Genomic DNA, 16,578 nt, shown 5'->3' with positions numbered 1-16,578 from the left:
CACATTTCAAGCTGAGTTTTCCTTGTCAGTTTTGTGGTGGTGGTAGTGGTGGTTTTCAAATTCTCAGTCATTTCTTTTCAAGGAGTGAGTAAAATCCTTGTGTTTTGTTTTGTGTTGTTTTCTTTTCTTGTTTCAAAGTTGATCAAATTTTGCATGGGAGTAAAAAAAGTCACACAATTGTTTCAGCTGCCTCATCTGCCCATGGAGTTTGCTTTTCAGGTTATAATTAGTGATGGCTGATATTGATGTTTGCTTTAGGTGTTCATCAATAGCCTTTCTGATACTCCTCTGAACTCAAATGAGGAACAAGGCCCAAAAGAATCATGAAAGGACAGTGTTGTCAGCGAGCATTTTCGATATTCTGAGACTGTTGGCAAGACACAGCAAGATTGTCGTGAGGGGTTTTCTTCCTGGCCCCAAGCTTCCAGAATAATGACTCAGACTCAAAACATATTTATAAATATCTAGGCCATACAGCTAGGCTCATTCCATGATTAGCTCCTAAATTAATAATCCATTTATTATCTTCTATTGTGGCTGGTTACCTCTGCTCAAGTACCATGCATCTGTCCTCTTTCATGTCTTTCTGGGTGTATTTCCCATGCCTGGCTCTATCTCAAAATCCTTTCAGTCTGTTGGATGTCCCGCCTCTTATTTCCTGCCTCCACTATTGGCCATTAGCTTTTTTATTGACAGGTGATGCTTTCATATAGACACAAAAGATTCCTTCTACACAAGATTTGTAGCCATTTGTTACTTCAGCCTACTTTCTCTTAATTGTTTGTGTTAGGATTTAGCTGGATAAAATGTATCCTTTCATGGGGCTTCAGAGACGGCTTGTCAGATTTGCTTCTCTTTTGGAAACCCCAGGTTCAGTTCCCTGTTTCTATAGGTAGCTCACAGCTCTCTATAATGCCAGTTCCAGAGAGCCAATGCCCTTTCTGTCCCCTATGTGTATCAGTCACACACACAGTACATATACCCATATGCATATAATTATATATGTTTATTTTATGTATATAAAAATTAAAAATTACCACTTTAAAAGGATACATCTTTTCAGATTATAGTCACTCTCTATTCCCACCTCCACTGCCTGGCAACTACTTTTCTGGTTCTATAAAGAGTAATTTGCCTTTCTGAACATTTTGAGCAAATACATCACATGTTCTTCTTATGCGGCTTCTTTTACTTAACATATGTTTCTGGGTCCATGATGTTAAAGGTGCTAATACATGTCCTTGTATGTAATCGTGGAATAGTGTCCTGTGTATGGTGTGTGCATGCTTGATGACTCATCACTCAAGATAATCATCTTCACTGTTTCCATTTAGAGAGTATTATGCATCATGCTTCTGTGAGCATTTATAAACAAATCCAAGGCCTGATGTGTTCAGGTTTGGGGGACAGATACATAGGAGTAGAATTGTTGGTTAGTCTGATCGATTTACATTTGCCTTTTTAAGAAATTACCAAGGGTTTCCACACTAGCTCACTACTAAACATCCCAATCAATTAGGTGTGAGGGTTCTGGTTTCTCCATATATTCACCACATATTTTGTAATATTTGTTTGATTATAGACAAATTAATGGCTGTGAATAGCATCTCATTGTGTTTTCATTTGCATTTCTTTAGTGATTAATGGTGTTTACCATCTTTTCATGTGCTTATGCATATACTTTTTTGGTAACATGTTTAAAACATGCATTTGTATATACATACATTGTACATACATATAATATACACATGTATATATGTATGTGTGTGTGCATGTGTGTGTGTGTGTCTGTGTGTGTGTGAAAGAGAGAGAGAGAGAGAATGAAGAGAGAGAATAAAGATAGAGAAATTGCTTTATGTTCCAAATCTATAATTTTTTTCCTTCCCCAAGTGTTTTTTCTAGATTTTCATTCTATCATCCATTTTTATTAACCTTTGAATATACTAATTTATGAATTTTAAGTGTAGACTCATGCATGCCCCCTACTCATTCCTATAAGTAAACTTTACCATATCTCTGCGTAAGTCTAAGGGACACGAAGAAGGGGATGACAGTTTGGCTATAACCTAATCAGTTCAAGCTGTATCACCTCCTGGTTAGAATTTAAACTCACTTTTTAAAAATAGCCATCTATCTACTAAGAACCTGTATTTTCTCCTGAGTGGAGGTTAAGTTCCAGTGTCCTGTAAAGCCCTCCCTATGACTCAAGATCAAGCAGAGCAGCCTTTGACTCACTGCTCCGACCATGAGTAAGTCACTCACAAGACACTGATGACCATTATACCCAAGATGTCCCATAGAAATAATGCTGTTCAATACCCTCTCTTATTTAAATATTTTGAAATTTTTAATTATTCAGTAAAGTTCATCGTAGTAAAAATCTGGAAAATACTGGAAAGTAGAGAAGCACAAATGTCGGTTGAGAATCATATATCTGCACTGTGTGTCCACAAAATATGTCCAATTGTGACGGTCAGTTATAGGAATGAAATTTTACAGGCAATCAGCTACAACAACAAAAATGCCTGAAAGATAAATACATGTCAGCATCGTCATGTCAGTGAACTGACATCCTTCCTGAGAACACAGGGGCCTTCTTATCAAACTATGGGATGCTAAGCCATAAGTCATTACAGGGACTCTTTTGGCTGGAAATGACAGAAAATTTTTTTCTCTTTTATAACTTTTATTACGCTGGAAATCTTTTTTTTTTTTTTTTTTTTTTTTTTATTCTAACAGTTTGACAAGAGCTAATTACAATGTGCTCATCTGTTTGGTGGACTAATTTGAGCCATTGGGCATCAACACCAAAGCCATGCAGAGGCACTGCAAATGATACTCCACGCTTCCTTTGCTCCAAGAATTTGTACTTGCTATAAAAGAAAACAGATTTGGACAGCCCTGAAAAAGTCGGGTTGAGTTTGAAGAAAACATTTCAGAATTACATTAGAGCTGGCCTACAAGTGAACTAAAAATACCTGCTCATCTCAAGTGGTCTTGGCCGTGGGCCTTTCCTTTTACTGTAAAAGTCAGGCTGTTTGAACAGTTGGAGTTCAGCTTGCTTGCTGTCTAAACTAGTGTTCTCTGATAACTTCTGTTGCCACTGAAACCCAGGCGCCATCGCATTGAAGGAAATGTTTAGGTGTGTGGAAAACAGCCAAGAGAGATGTGCCCATAGTGTCCAAGCCTTTAGGCTTCCCATGCAGTGAAAGAGGAGCACTAAGCTCTGCTCAGCAATGGGAGAAAGACATTCGCCGGTAAACATTACGCAGCAAGGCTAAAAGATGGAGTGGAGTGAAGAAGCCTGTTAAAGGCAGCCGAAGACGAGTATTTGAATTGCAAAGAGGAATGTTCAGACATAGCTGGAGCTGCTAAACATAACTCTTGAAGTTTTTCCAGAACACAGGGATCGGGGGGGGGGGGGGGAAACGAGACCAGGGAAGGAGAAAATTAGAAAATTATAAGACAGAATGGGAGATGAAGCTGTGGAAGCGGGTAAGATAGCTGAAATATATGATATTATTAGGTCTTAAATCTATTCAAGGGGGTGAGAATTTAAAAACACTTTTTTTTTCTGACATTGGCTCTGTGTAATTTTAGGGTGAAATGAAGACATTAAACATGGAAAATGAATAGTCAACAATAACTGCAAGTTATACCATGAATGATTAAAAAGAGAGATTAGACATCAGTAGCCTAGGAAAGATAGTCATGATAAGTTGAATAAATCTGAGTGAAATAATTTGAGTGGAAAAGAGAAGAATGGTGCCGAGCATCACAAAGCTTGGTGGAGCGCGCCCCTTTGCAATCAGCTGCTGAAAGGAAACACCACAGTGATCATCTGCTATTTTAAAGGCATTCCTGTTCAGTGAGTTAGAAATGGGAAGATAAAGACTGCAGGTCTAATTTTTAAAGTAGCGTGTATCACAGACTTCGCGAACACGTGTTTGGCTCGTTAGCACAGTATCCTATTTCCTGGCACCGTCTACAGAACAGAGGGAGTTTCCTCCCATGAGCAACTGAAGTGCCAGCTGTTGCCTTAAATATTGTACCTGTTCATGACGAGATAGCTTGAGAGCCAAAACTTGAGCTTAGGATAGATTGAACATTTTGTACATCAGCAAACATTGGTGTAGAATGTACGTACCTAGACAAAGCATTTACATACACAAGAAGGGGAATTGACCAACAACCTGCTTCACAAATGGTGCTGGTAGCAGATTCATTTCTTTAAAACATTAAAGGATAATTGTGTATAATTGAGCTCTGCGAATCCTCATAGCACCTTCTGAAACCTTGGCAACATAAAGAGCAGGTAAATTAGCTTGAGATTATCCTTAAATCTGTGTTCACATTTAAGACAGCCACTTTGTTTGCTAGTAGGCTAAGAACTCAGATAAGAAGTGCTCTCAGAACATTATTTAATCGCTTGATTATCATGTAGATGAAAATGACGTTTCCCTGGCACTGGAGGTAGAAAAGGACAACTAGAAAACACTCATCTAAATAAAAACAGGGTATGGAGCATGTTAGGAGAGATGAGCCTGCCTGAAGCCCATTTATCTGTGACAGACCATATCGCCTGGATCCAACTACTTCTCTAAGGACCCTGAATGCCTCCAAACCACAGAGAAAGAATATTCCAGATTTAATTATTAATTCTTAAGTAAAGCCAAAGATGTTCTGACATTGATTCTCAATTTTGGTTTAGTTTTTAGATTGACTGTGACTCAATACCATAACCCCCAGGGTATAAAATAAGGGCATACCCTATTAGTTATCTATCTTTGGTCATTTTAAATAATGTGCATGAAAATAACATCTGGGATGACAAAGAATGATTTTCCTGCAGCCTGGTTTTGAGCGCCAAACTTCTGTGACTAACAAAGGGCAAAGTGACTGTGTTTGATGCTATAACAGACCTTAAAAACCAGCAGCTAGGGACAAAGTCTCATGAAAGGGACCCTCAATAATCAATATTCCCCAAGCAGCTATGAGCATTTGTTGCTTTCATTCTACATCCAAACTTCGACCAACACTGAAGTCACAGTGTTATCACTATGCGTGTGTGGTTGGTGTGACGTTCACACTGCACAGACTCTGGCTTTACCTGTGTGGCAGTTGTGAGCATTCTCAAAGCACATCCAGAGAACAGTATGATTGTGTCTGCCTTGGTGGATGGCACCACGGTGGGGTGGTTTGGGTCCTTTTTATTATGGATATTCCTCAGACTGCTTCGGTGGCTTGTTTGTGACACGTCTTCAGAGAAGAATCCTATTCATCTGTCACACTTGCCTCCGTAATAGATGCAGCTGAGCTACACTTTAGCAAATTCATGGACACATTAAGACTGTGGACTTTAAGTTTTAGATAGCAATGTCAGAGGCTCAGTGCTCCATTTCACAAAAGCAGGAATTGAAACTTTCTGACATGTGTATCTAAATAATCCACGTAAATCTAAACAAACAGCATTTTTCTTCCGCTGTCAGGAAAAACAAGCCAAATTACAGGATATACATTTTAATCTGACATTTCCAACAAGCCAAGCAGCTCCCCCTCTTGTTTTCCACACCTGGCAGTAAAAACTCAGTTTCGTGAATAGAACCGGGTTCGCTGAATCTCCCCACACATTTGCCTAGCGGGTGTTAGGAATCATTCGTAGATGGTGCACTTAGAATTTTTCTCCAAAGACATAAAACATCCATTGCTGCCCCAAAACACTAGAAGTCTCATTACCTTGATATCAGGGCAAAACTAGTAGAAAAATAAAGCAGTTCTCATTCTAAGGGTGCAGTTCAACATGGCACTTTTTTCAGAACCAAGGCCCCCTATGCTCACAGGAAGCGGCAGGACAAAGCGGGGAAGACTAAGTAGGTCTCCAGAAATCACCCATTTCTACTCACTATTCAGGTTACAGAGTTACCCAAATAAAGCAAAGCCTCTCTTCATAAGAGCAGCCCATAATACCTCCAGGCCACCACAGAGAGGCTACGGTTACAGCAGGGGTTATCAGAGGGCCTTTGCCGTATCCCTTGATAAACGGAGGCCGTGTAAGAAGCTCCAATGGGACTGGCAAGAAATAAAGACCTTAGGCAAGCAGCGCATCAGTCTTTCCGCTCAAGGCAGAACCGCTCTCTCCCAGAACAGTGAGTTTAGGAGACTCTGGGGAAGTGGTGGAGCTGGATTGAACTCAAAGGTGAGTAAGTGAGCATTGGGCCTTCCGTCTGGTCCCACTCTTGAGTATTTTAAATAAATAACTGAGCACTGACAGATGAAGAGAACATTCTGTGCAAACGCTGATGAGTTTGCACACCTCTTCTCTACTGTTGGCTTACTCTCTATCCTTGAATCTGGGTCATAAGTCATGCCATCCTCTTGGAGCTGAGCCAGCAGCACGAAGGCACCACACACAGAGACCACAAATTAAAAATAAAAATACCGCAATAGTGCTTGTTATACCATCTCTTTCTATGGCATTGTCACCTAGCTCTTATTCTTGGAGCCACTATTAACTTTGAGTTCCAGGGTCACACAGCACACACACACACACACACACACACACACACACACACACACACACACACACCGCATATATTTTCTAAGTTAGTTATAGGCTGTACTTTGCCCACACAACGATAGGCAGTGTTTCTCCGTAGGGAACGCTATCAGCATTTTAGGCAGGAAACCCCTTTATTGAATAAGAGTTTGCCCCCATTTCTCCAGTTTTCCACAGGACTGCCCCATCCACTAAACACTGGTGTACAACTTCCCTTTCCTAACCACTCATTGGTAGCCAAAGTCACCTCTTATGTTTCTAAAAAAATGTCCTGGCCAAAGAAAGCACTGTCCAGGAAGCCACATGTTTGGAAGTCAGACTCCATTCCTTCCTTTCCTCTTTTCTTGTCCAGCTGCAAGAGCTGAGGGAGGCCGTGCATAGACAACTCTCAAACAGCACCGCCTTGCAGCTTCTCGCTACACCCTTCAAGCAAGCTTCTAGAGCAGGAATTTTACCCCTTAGCAAATCTGATGAAAGGTATTTCAAAAATAAAAGTAAGGTGTTGCTTTTGTGTTTAAGTCCAGTTTTACTGCTAGAGATGAGACCATTTCCTTTTAATGGTTCGTTATCACCAGTTGAAAAATACATGTCTAAGAACATTGAAGGTCTTTTCATTTAATCATTCCCTCAAAAATACATTCAGATATTTATATTTTCTGAGGCCCCTCTCACATTAGAGAATATTGTCATGACAAAAAGTTCTGTGTTAAAACAAAAAGTTGTTTTGTGTTAATTCTTATAGGCATATAGGTACTTTTGCAAGTTTCATATTTCTGTACTCTGTTTACCCAAACTGTGTAATTTTGAGTGATAAAGAAAACAGGAAAACATTAGAAGATGAAGATTGGGTAAAAAGGGGTTAATATTGTAAAGATTTAAGTGTAAATGTGTGTTAAGTTTGGGAGAAAAATGAATTTAAATTAGGAAAGGAAAGGATTTTCTAAAAGGAACCTGAAATAATTGTTTTGTAAGAGACAGCTTTTCCATATAGGCAGGATTATTTTCCTCGCTTCTTTCTGAAGAGATAGTCAAATAGAGAATCTCATCTCTTAATTAGAAAGAAAACTACGCATCAAAGCCATCTCATCACTGAAGAGCTAATGATCCACAGCTGCTAGTCTGAAAGGGCACGCTTTCTTCCCGAACAGTAGGAAGTGTTAATCATTTTCGATGAGATTTCTTTTTAAAATATACTGTAGTTTGCAAAAGAATAGAATATTCAATATTCCAACTTAAATGATTTTTTGAAGTGGGCTCCCCCAGGGTACTGCCGTGTGTGGCACTGAATGATCACGGAGCACACACATCTTCCACTGCACTTCAATGCAGCCATCAATTGGTAACGGGGTGTGAATGGTTTGGTCCTGTCTGGGACTCTTAAACTCCCAAGCTCAAAGACATAAAAATCAGGCACATTAGGGCCTCTCTGGAAATGGTGTTGCTATAAAATCTTAATATTCTGAATCATTCACTTGACTTGATATAATCTGCCTTGTTTAATATAAGGGAGACACTTTACCCTGCCTTCAGCTGCAGTCTCAGTAGGCAGGTTTTGTTTGCTTAATCTTCACATGGAAAATGGGCCTTTGTGTGTGTGTGTGTGTGTGTCTGTAAAAATGTGATTGGCTCATTCAATTTCTAGTCTTTGCCATTGCAGCCACCTTGCTAACCTCCCCTAAACATTTTGGACAGATGAAAATCCATTTAATAGAGACGTTGCAGAGAGCCTGAGCCATGGGAGAAAGGGAAGAAAAGGAGAAAGGAACCCACCACGAACACCTCAATCCCACCAGCTAGTTTTTGAATTGTTTGTTCACCTTACCAAACCTTTGCCACACTATCTGAGAACTGCCATTCTCTTTCCTCGTGCTGGTTCAGAAAGTAGTTATCCCAGAACAAAGGAGAGATGATTGGCTACCTCAAAGCCCCAGCCTTGCCACAGAGCTCTTCCCCCTTAGTCTGCAGGGCTTGGTGAGAAAACTACTGGACTAGGAGTCAGGGTGCCTGGCTCTGCTACACGGTAGAGGGCGCTTTGCGTCACACCTCAAAGGCCTGAACCTTGGTTTCCTCTTGTGTAAAGTAGATTTTGCAACCTCCAATTCATGGCATCTTCCACACAATGTCATACAGAGTACCTGTTAGGACAAATTATATTGTTTTCCTTTCAGAAAATGAAGAATGAAAAAAGCCATTCTGAATATCTATGATTGAGATTCACGATGCTTCTAACATATGACCCAAATAGGTACTGGAGAGCTGTATTTTGTGACAGGGGTGTGAATTCTGTAGGCTGAAAATCATGGTTCAGAAACACTATATTTGAATTTACACATGAAAATGCAGCCTATACATAAGTTCATATTCAACAAATTGTTAGTTCAAAGCAAGTTCTCTTTTATAAGAGAGGCATGAAGTTGTTAATATTGTTAAAACTTTTAGGCTAACAGGATGGCTTACCAGATAAAGGAGCTTGCTCACAAGCTTAATGGCCCAGGATCTGTCTTTAGGGTAGAAGAGAACCAGTTACCCTCAGCTATCCTCTAACCTCTATGGATTCATGTTTACATATGCACACACATATGCATACATGTACACACATGTACACAAAATAAAAATATTTAAAACCTATGTGTTTTAACTCAATCTTTCACAAAATTGGCAATGTGTTTACTATTAAAATGCAATGTATAAAGCTCTAGATTTTTCTTGTAATGACTAATAAATATTTTAACTGTAATATCTCTGTTTAATACAGATTCTCTCAAGAAACACATACATCCTCCAAGAAATACCACCCATCTTCTATAATCCACACCCAGTCAGCAGTTATAATATCCACTTACAGGATTGACTTATGCAGTCCATATAGCTTTTCCAGGAACACTTTTTCTATGGATGCAAACAGACACATACATACATACAGGCAGACAGACAGACATAGAGAAAAAGAATAGAAACCAATTTCCTTTTTTAAAATTTTGGTTCTTAATATAGTGACTGATTCCTCTGCACATTGCTGACAGTAGGTTTTCCTTATTTATTCTGGTTGTTGGAATGATTGAGATGTAAAGACTTTGAGCAGCCTAAGCTGGAAATGTATGAACTTAGACAGTGCTTACTGATAAAGCACTGTATACACTGTACTAATTGGTTTTCTTACTGTTTTGACAAAATACCAGACAAAAGGCAACTCCTTCGAGGAAGTGTTCATTTTAGGTCACAGTTGACAGCGACAGCATTTTATTTTTACTGAGGAATGCCTGGCAGTGGTGGTCACACTATCTGCAGTCAGGATGCAGAGATGACTGAATGCTGGTGGCCCATGTACACAGACACACCCAGAGGCTTGTCTCCCAAATCATGTCAAGTTGACAGTCAAGGTTAATCATTAGACATACCTTGCCCCATTTGCTCCCAACAGCTATCTTATAAAAGAGGCCAATAGAAACTAAGAGACAATAATGGACTATCTCAACATCCATGTTGATGTCAAAATGTCAAAAGTTGAATTAAAGCCCCTTCCTTGGGCTTCTACTGAAAGTCATATTTTGCTATAATACATTGTCTCCATGGAGATAGATGACTTACATATCAGTTAGCTTTGCTGTTCATACATGGCTTCAGAATTCCAAATACAGAAAATATAACTCATCAAGGCATGTGTCTGAAATCAGCACTCTGGACCAGGTTTGGTTGGGCATTTCTTCAGGACCCAGCTGTACTCACTCAGGCATCTTCAGTTAGCTTCTGTTCAGCAAGGGGTTTGGTTCTCTGACTTTCAGCTGAGGTGGTCAAGGTGATGATGTCATGTAATTTTAGGCTTCTGTTTTAATACTCTGCTCTGAACCATAAGAAATAGCACACTCCATCCAGTCTTAATCTAAAAGGGTATCACAGAAGTCATGGATACAATGAGATATGAACACATTAGGGATGTTACTGCATACAGTCATTACAAATTAAATGTAAAAGCACTAAAATGTTACCCATAATGCCATCATGTCTGTGGCTTCATCACAGCTCTGACCCTTGAAGCCATACAAACTATGGGTAATATAGGAAAGGTGAAAGGCTGCAAAAAAAAAAAAAAAAAGACAGAAATTGATATGTAATAAGAGCCAAGATGTTCTGCTTGCTAAGCACCTTTAGGTGCCAAGCCTTAGACTAATTCCATTTCAACTCTGCAAAGTAAATATTAGAACTTCTATTTTTCGAATGAGAAAACTAAAAGAAATCCAGTAGCTGTCCAAGGCCATAGAGCTAGTGACAGGAAATCTCTAATGTGAACATCTATGCTTTTTCCATCTCCTCTCACTACAGCAGTTCCTCCAGGGATGTGATAACCAGAGCTGACACAAGGCCTGTTGGAAGGGAGCCTCTAGCATCCTTCTAAAACACAGGGCAATGCACGGACTTCTCAGTTTCTTGGTTAATTTTTTTGTGACAGGTTCTCATGTAGTTCAGGCAAGCATTAAACTTGCTAGGTACCTTGAGGATGACCTTCAACTACTAATCCTCTTGCCTCTACCTTCCAAGTGCTAGAATTATGGGTATGCCCCACCGTGCCTGAATTTACTCTCATTTTCTGTCAGTAAAAATTGTAAGGACTGTTAATACTTTGACTTTTATCTCATTAAGACGTCTCCTATAGGATTTTAATTATAAACCAAAACAGCTATCCTACAGTTTGAAGAAAGAGAATCAAATGCTTGAAGCGTTTACAGTTTCTAATGACCTGGGATAGCCAGTGCACTGTTGGGTGTTTTGTGTGTAAATGGAAGCTTGTATAGTATGAATGTGAAATGCCAAAAGCCCAAGTTAAAAAGTACATACCGGGAATAGTATCCAGGATGCAGAGGAAAAGCTACAGATTGTGTGATGGAAGAAGAAAATAGGGAAAGTATTCCAAAGGGATGGAATTGAATAAAATCAAGTACTGCATTAATTTCACTTTTGCCTAAAGTAATATTGGTATCTTTTGTTCCTCTTTCTGTGTTCCACATAGAAAAAGGCAGTTCTATAGTGAGCTCAGGACACATTCGACACCTTATGACATCTATTTGGAGTGTGTGTTGGGGGTGTATTTTTATTCCTTAATTTCTTCTTCCATCTCATTACTGTATTGCTTTTGTCTACTGTCAAATCAGCAACAAGGACAGAGCCAGTGTCAGCTTGGCTTTGGTTTTTACCAGGAGCCTTCTTTGAGCATCTCTAACATGAATATAATTCCATTATTGATTTCTCCTTTCTCTGCCTTCCCCATATCCATGCTCTGGTGGCCACCTGCATGGAGCACTTTGAACACCGTATATAAACGCATGAGAAGTGTTATATTGGTTTTGAGTGCTGTATTTCAAGAGAGCCAGCGATGACTTCATTTGGATCTGAGAAGAGAATGATGTTAAAACTTAAAAAAATATACACGACGTGCATCTTTTTGCCAACACTTGATGTAATTGGTGACATTAAAAGACTACCATGGTACTGAAAGAAGCTTGAAGTAATATAGTCACTCTAACATTAATGGTCAGACATGACAAAATAGAATATGCCTCTTCATCAGGTTGACGTTATCCTGGCAGGGCATATTTGTCAGTCAAATCTTCTGAATCCCAGTCATGAGGGCAGAACCCACTGAAGGGAGTGAAAACTCACGTGTGTGAGAAGGTCCAAAGGGAAAAATGGATGCCCCACAACAATATGACCTCACAGGAGGACAGCAGGATAGAAGGAGAGTCCTCTTTGGGAGAAATGCTAAAGGACATATTTGCCAAAGACAGAAAATTCTAGATCTGTCCCACTTTAAAATTGTGGTTGTATTTTCCTCAAATCTGCTAGTTTCAGGCAGTGGGTCTATGATACTTTTATTAATATAAATAATTAAACTGCTAGATAATTTGGTAATGATCTTGGATCCACTTACTCTAATTAGAAGTAAATATTTACCGTTGAACACTTACTATACCCAATCATGTTCTAAGCACCAGATGTAAAATTGTGAACAAAATGAAGTGTTCATTCTAGTGACTACTTGAATGTTACAATAAATGTATCAAGAACTTATATGCGCCGAAATCAAAAATAATTTCCCCTTTACATGTAATTGTTACCTATCCAATTTATCTCAGTTTATTTCCTGAAAAAATAATTATCTTTACAAAAGTACATTTAATAATAATAAACATCAATTATAAGCCACATGACCTTTATACACGTTATCTAAATTTCAAAATTAAATGGGAAGATTTTTTTCTAGAAATCTTCCTACATTTCTGTGGAGATTAAAAACATCTCCTAGTTTATACATTGAAGAACTTGCAATGGTTCTTATTCTGGGGGTTGAATCTTGGCAAATAATCACCAAGATGCATTTCCTGGGTTACTAAATGATTATTGTACATATTGGGATCCATTTGAGCTATGAATATTAGAAATCTAGTAAAATATAAAATTCTCAAAAATTTTTTTAATATCTGATAATTTTCTGGGGGTGTTGTGTTTTGCTTATATTTGCCTTCCCTCCCCCAACTCTTCCCAGAACTCTCTGCCTGCTCACCCAAGTTTGTATACTGAAAAGACCCAAACCCTTCAAGACCAATGCTTGTTACCCATGTGTGTTCTTCCACTGGAGTGTGGCTGGGCTGCACTCTTAGAGAAAACTGTTCCTCCCTCTCCCAGAAGCTAACAATTGCCAGAGCTAGACATGGGCTTTCATGACCACCTCCCCATCCCTTGATAGGATTTTGTCCACCGTGTGCTTACACAGGTCTTGTACATGCTGTTGCAACTGCTGTGAGCTGATGTGGGCCATGGACCTTCTGCTTCCAGAAGACACTGTTTCACTGTGGTCTCCCACTGAAGTGGAGCAGTAACACCACAAAGTCATCTGAGATTTTAGAAGAGAGATGTCAGAGATGATTGTGTTTGTAGACCTCTTTATAGATATAAAAACAGAGGCAAAGTCACCTCGTAAGGCCTACAACCTGAGTTCTGTGTCTCACGGGTGCATGTTCTCGCTGCCCTTTGAACAGGCCTAGGCCCTTGATTGATGGTTAGTAGGAACGTATCAGGGAGCACTGCTGCTGACATTAGTGTCACATGACCCTTCCCCTAACTCATGGGCTATGAAATAAAAGCTGTGTGTTACTCTGACCAATTGACTAAAATTCCCACTTATGCTGCTGCTCAACTAAATCTTAGTAGGCAGAAGATGTTCTGATTTCCAGTCAATAATTAATTAAGTTTCTGAGTGTGTGTATTTGCCCGCATTCCAAGCACTGTGTTAACTATTCAGTTCTCACCACTCTAAAGTGATACTTCCGTTGTCTTCATTTTATGGAGGAAGAAATTAAAGACATGATATGAAAGTTATAGAAAGGTTACACAGCCCTTAGCTGTGGGTAGGAATCCTGCTCCTAACCCCACCTGATTTAAGGTGACCTTAGTCTGATAGCAGGAGTCATAGACCCAGAGAATTTAGATTATGTGTCTGTCCAGGACCATAAGTCTGGTGAGGAGGTGGGTGAGTCACAGTTTATGTCTCAAATCCTATTGTTTTACAATGTGAATGTTCATAGAATGGCTCCATCTGTCACTCCAAGTTCTAACCCTGACATTTGTCTTACAGTTAAAGAAAGTTTATTCACATAAGTGTTATTCAAAAACTAATACAGCAGCCATGTTAAAATTTCCTTAGACCAAAGTGCTCTGTGTGTTAATTTGCGAATGTTTGACCTTCTGTGTAATATGGAATCATAAGCCAACTTCTCTTCACACTTGTTGGAAGCAACGCTTTTTTCATAATACAAGATCTCTGGGGCTCTGTGGTGCAGACATGGTATTTTCATCTGCCTATTAAGCTTGTTCTATTGTATTTTCCAAGTGAGATTTGTAGAAAGAATACCCCTGATGGCAAATGGTGATTCACTCTTTATGATTAAGACAGACAGACCAGGCTATTCTGATAACACAGTGAGGCTCATTTAGCTGCCTTTAAAAAGCACCAAAACTCTACTTTGTCTAACCGAACAATAATTTCACTGGAGGGGGAAAATTAAAATGGCTTTTGACAATGTACTGATATCAAGTTTTCCTTCACAGAAATTAAACAAAGCAAAATCTTGCCAGTGCTTTTTTAGAGGTCAGTTGTGCTTTTAGCAAATGGCTTCAAAAGTCCTCAGGGCTTTGTCTTCCAAGACAAATGTTCCTGTTGCAAAGCACTTAGTTTTGGGAGGCTTGAGGTAGTGTGGATGACAGTACACACAAGGAAATTCAGATTTGACTCATGTCTCTTTCTCTTTTATGTCCCCTCCAGCTCTTTCTCTTCGTTGTGTGGAACTTTGAGCTCTACATGATACCACTGCTGTTGCTGTTGCTGCTGACATGGAATTACTTCCTAATAATATCAGGGAAAGACAACTGGCAACATGACACGGTAAGTCTCTGCATTCTTCATGTGGTCTTGTCCTTCTCCCTAAGCCATCTGACAAGACAATGTTGAATGTAGACTTAGGAACCAGAAACTCTGCCTATAAATATTCGACGTTGGAGGGAGGTTTTGTAAGATCAAACACAATGGCACATTGCTCTTAACACAATATGAAATATCCACCAGTTTCTGGAATGATTCACTTGATAGACACTAAGGTAGGGAGTACACAAACTGAGCTGAAGTTCAAAATCATTACTGGCTGTTACTCCAAACCTTTCATTTTTTTCCATTCTCCTGTTCATTTTATTTCTTAATGGATCCTTATTTAAGACATAATGACACAGACTTAATACTCAGACCAAGTTAAGGTACTCTGCCTAACACGTTCTCTGTGTAAACTGTCGTTGGAATGGAGGGTTGACGGTTGTAAGTCTGGTTGTTAGTGCATTAAAGAATCTCAATTCAGCAACAACAATAACGGTATGTGTTTATGAGTTGGGTATTTTATGATACTGACTTGAGGGTGAAGACCTCTCACTTAATACCAGGAACATTAACCTAAATATATACTCCCCTGTGACTTTTTGAAAGTTCTTAGAAAGTGTGGGGCAAGGATTGGGAGCTCACGTGACAAGAGCCTTGGGCGCTGCCTGTTGGTCAGGCTTGCTCCTCTTGTGTTGTTTCAGTCACTGCCGTCCTAGCAAACACACCAGAGCTTTTTTTTGACGTGTAACCAAAGGGAAGCACCATCGTGTGCCCTGATGAGCAGCTGCTGAAAGACTGTGAAAGTACAGGAGAACCTACTCTGTAGTTACATTACCGAAGTTCTGGCTCCATTCGATTTATACTCAGGAAATCTTTAAGTTATTCTCAGGGTCTCAGAATCAGGAATATTTCTCCAACAACTATGTTCACAAAAGTAACAGAGTTATTTGATCATCAAGTCAAAACACTGTAGTGTTGTGCAATAATTGATATCAAATGGACTCACTGACTTACCTGTGGCAAAAAAAAAAAGTTTCTTCAAAATATTTTTATCATTAGAATAAATGATAAGTACTAAATACAACCACCAAATACATAATAGAGTTGTTTGCTTTATAATACATTGCTGTCTCTCTTATTAGATTAGAATAAATTTGAAGAAGCAAATTCTCTGCTGACCTTTGTATTTGTGACTGATTTTAGCATGTGCTTAACAGACTAGAAGTGTTCCCATCCTTTCTGTGTTGCATACTTGTTGACTGTGCAGACCCATATGCTATTCTTGTGCATCTGGAGGCCAGAGGAGTATGCCAAATTTCTTGCTCTATTACTGTTAGTCCTTTGTGCTTTGAGACATGGTCGATCACTAAACCTGGAAGATCACCATTTCATCTAGACTCTTTGAGCAGGAAGAGAACTCCTAGCATCACCCATCTCCATACCCCCAAACTTGGGGTTCCAAGCAGATACAGCCCATGCTCTGGCCCTTTGTATGTGCTGGGGATCCAGAATCAGATCCCGTTCATACATAGCAAGTGTTCTTACCCCTGAGCCATCTCCCCAGGCCCTAAAACATGTTTCTGTAAATTCTATCTAACCAACTACA

At 39.4% G+C, this 16,578-nt stretch overlaps 1 protein-coding gene across 3 annotated transcripts in view; it reads left to right on the top strand.

The window, feature by feature from the left end:
• Mctp1 (multiple C2 and transmembrane domain containing 1) overlaps positions 1-16,578 on the top strand; it is a 587,757-nt gene that overhangs the window by 474,767 nt on the left and 96,412 nt on the right. For all 3 annotated transcript variants that reach the window (XM_051172525.1, XM_051172527.1, XM_051172526.1), the window contains one exon: positions 14,871-14,990. In XM_051172525.1, the coding sequence (XP_051028482.1) occupies positions 14,871-14,990 (120 nt within the window). The remainder of the gene's footprint in view (positions 1-14,870; positions 14,991-16,578) is intronic.

The sequence above is a fragment of the Acomys russatus genome, chromosome 30 (assembly GCF_903995435.1).
Source record: "Acomys russatus chromosome 30, mAcoRus1.1, whole genome shotgun sequence".
In the NCBI taxonomy this organism is placed as follows: Eukaryota; Metazoa; Chordata; class Mammalia; order Rodentia; family Muridae; genus Acomys; species Acomys russatus.
The sequence above is the reverse complement of the archived record's forward strand: the minus strand, read 5'-3'. Positions and strand labels throughout refer to the sequence as shown.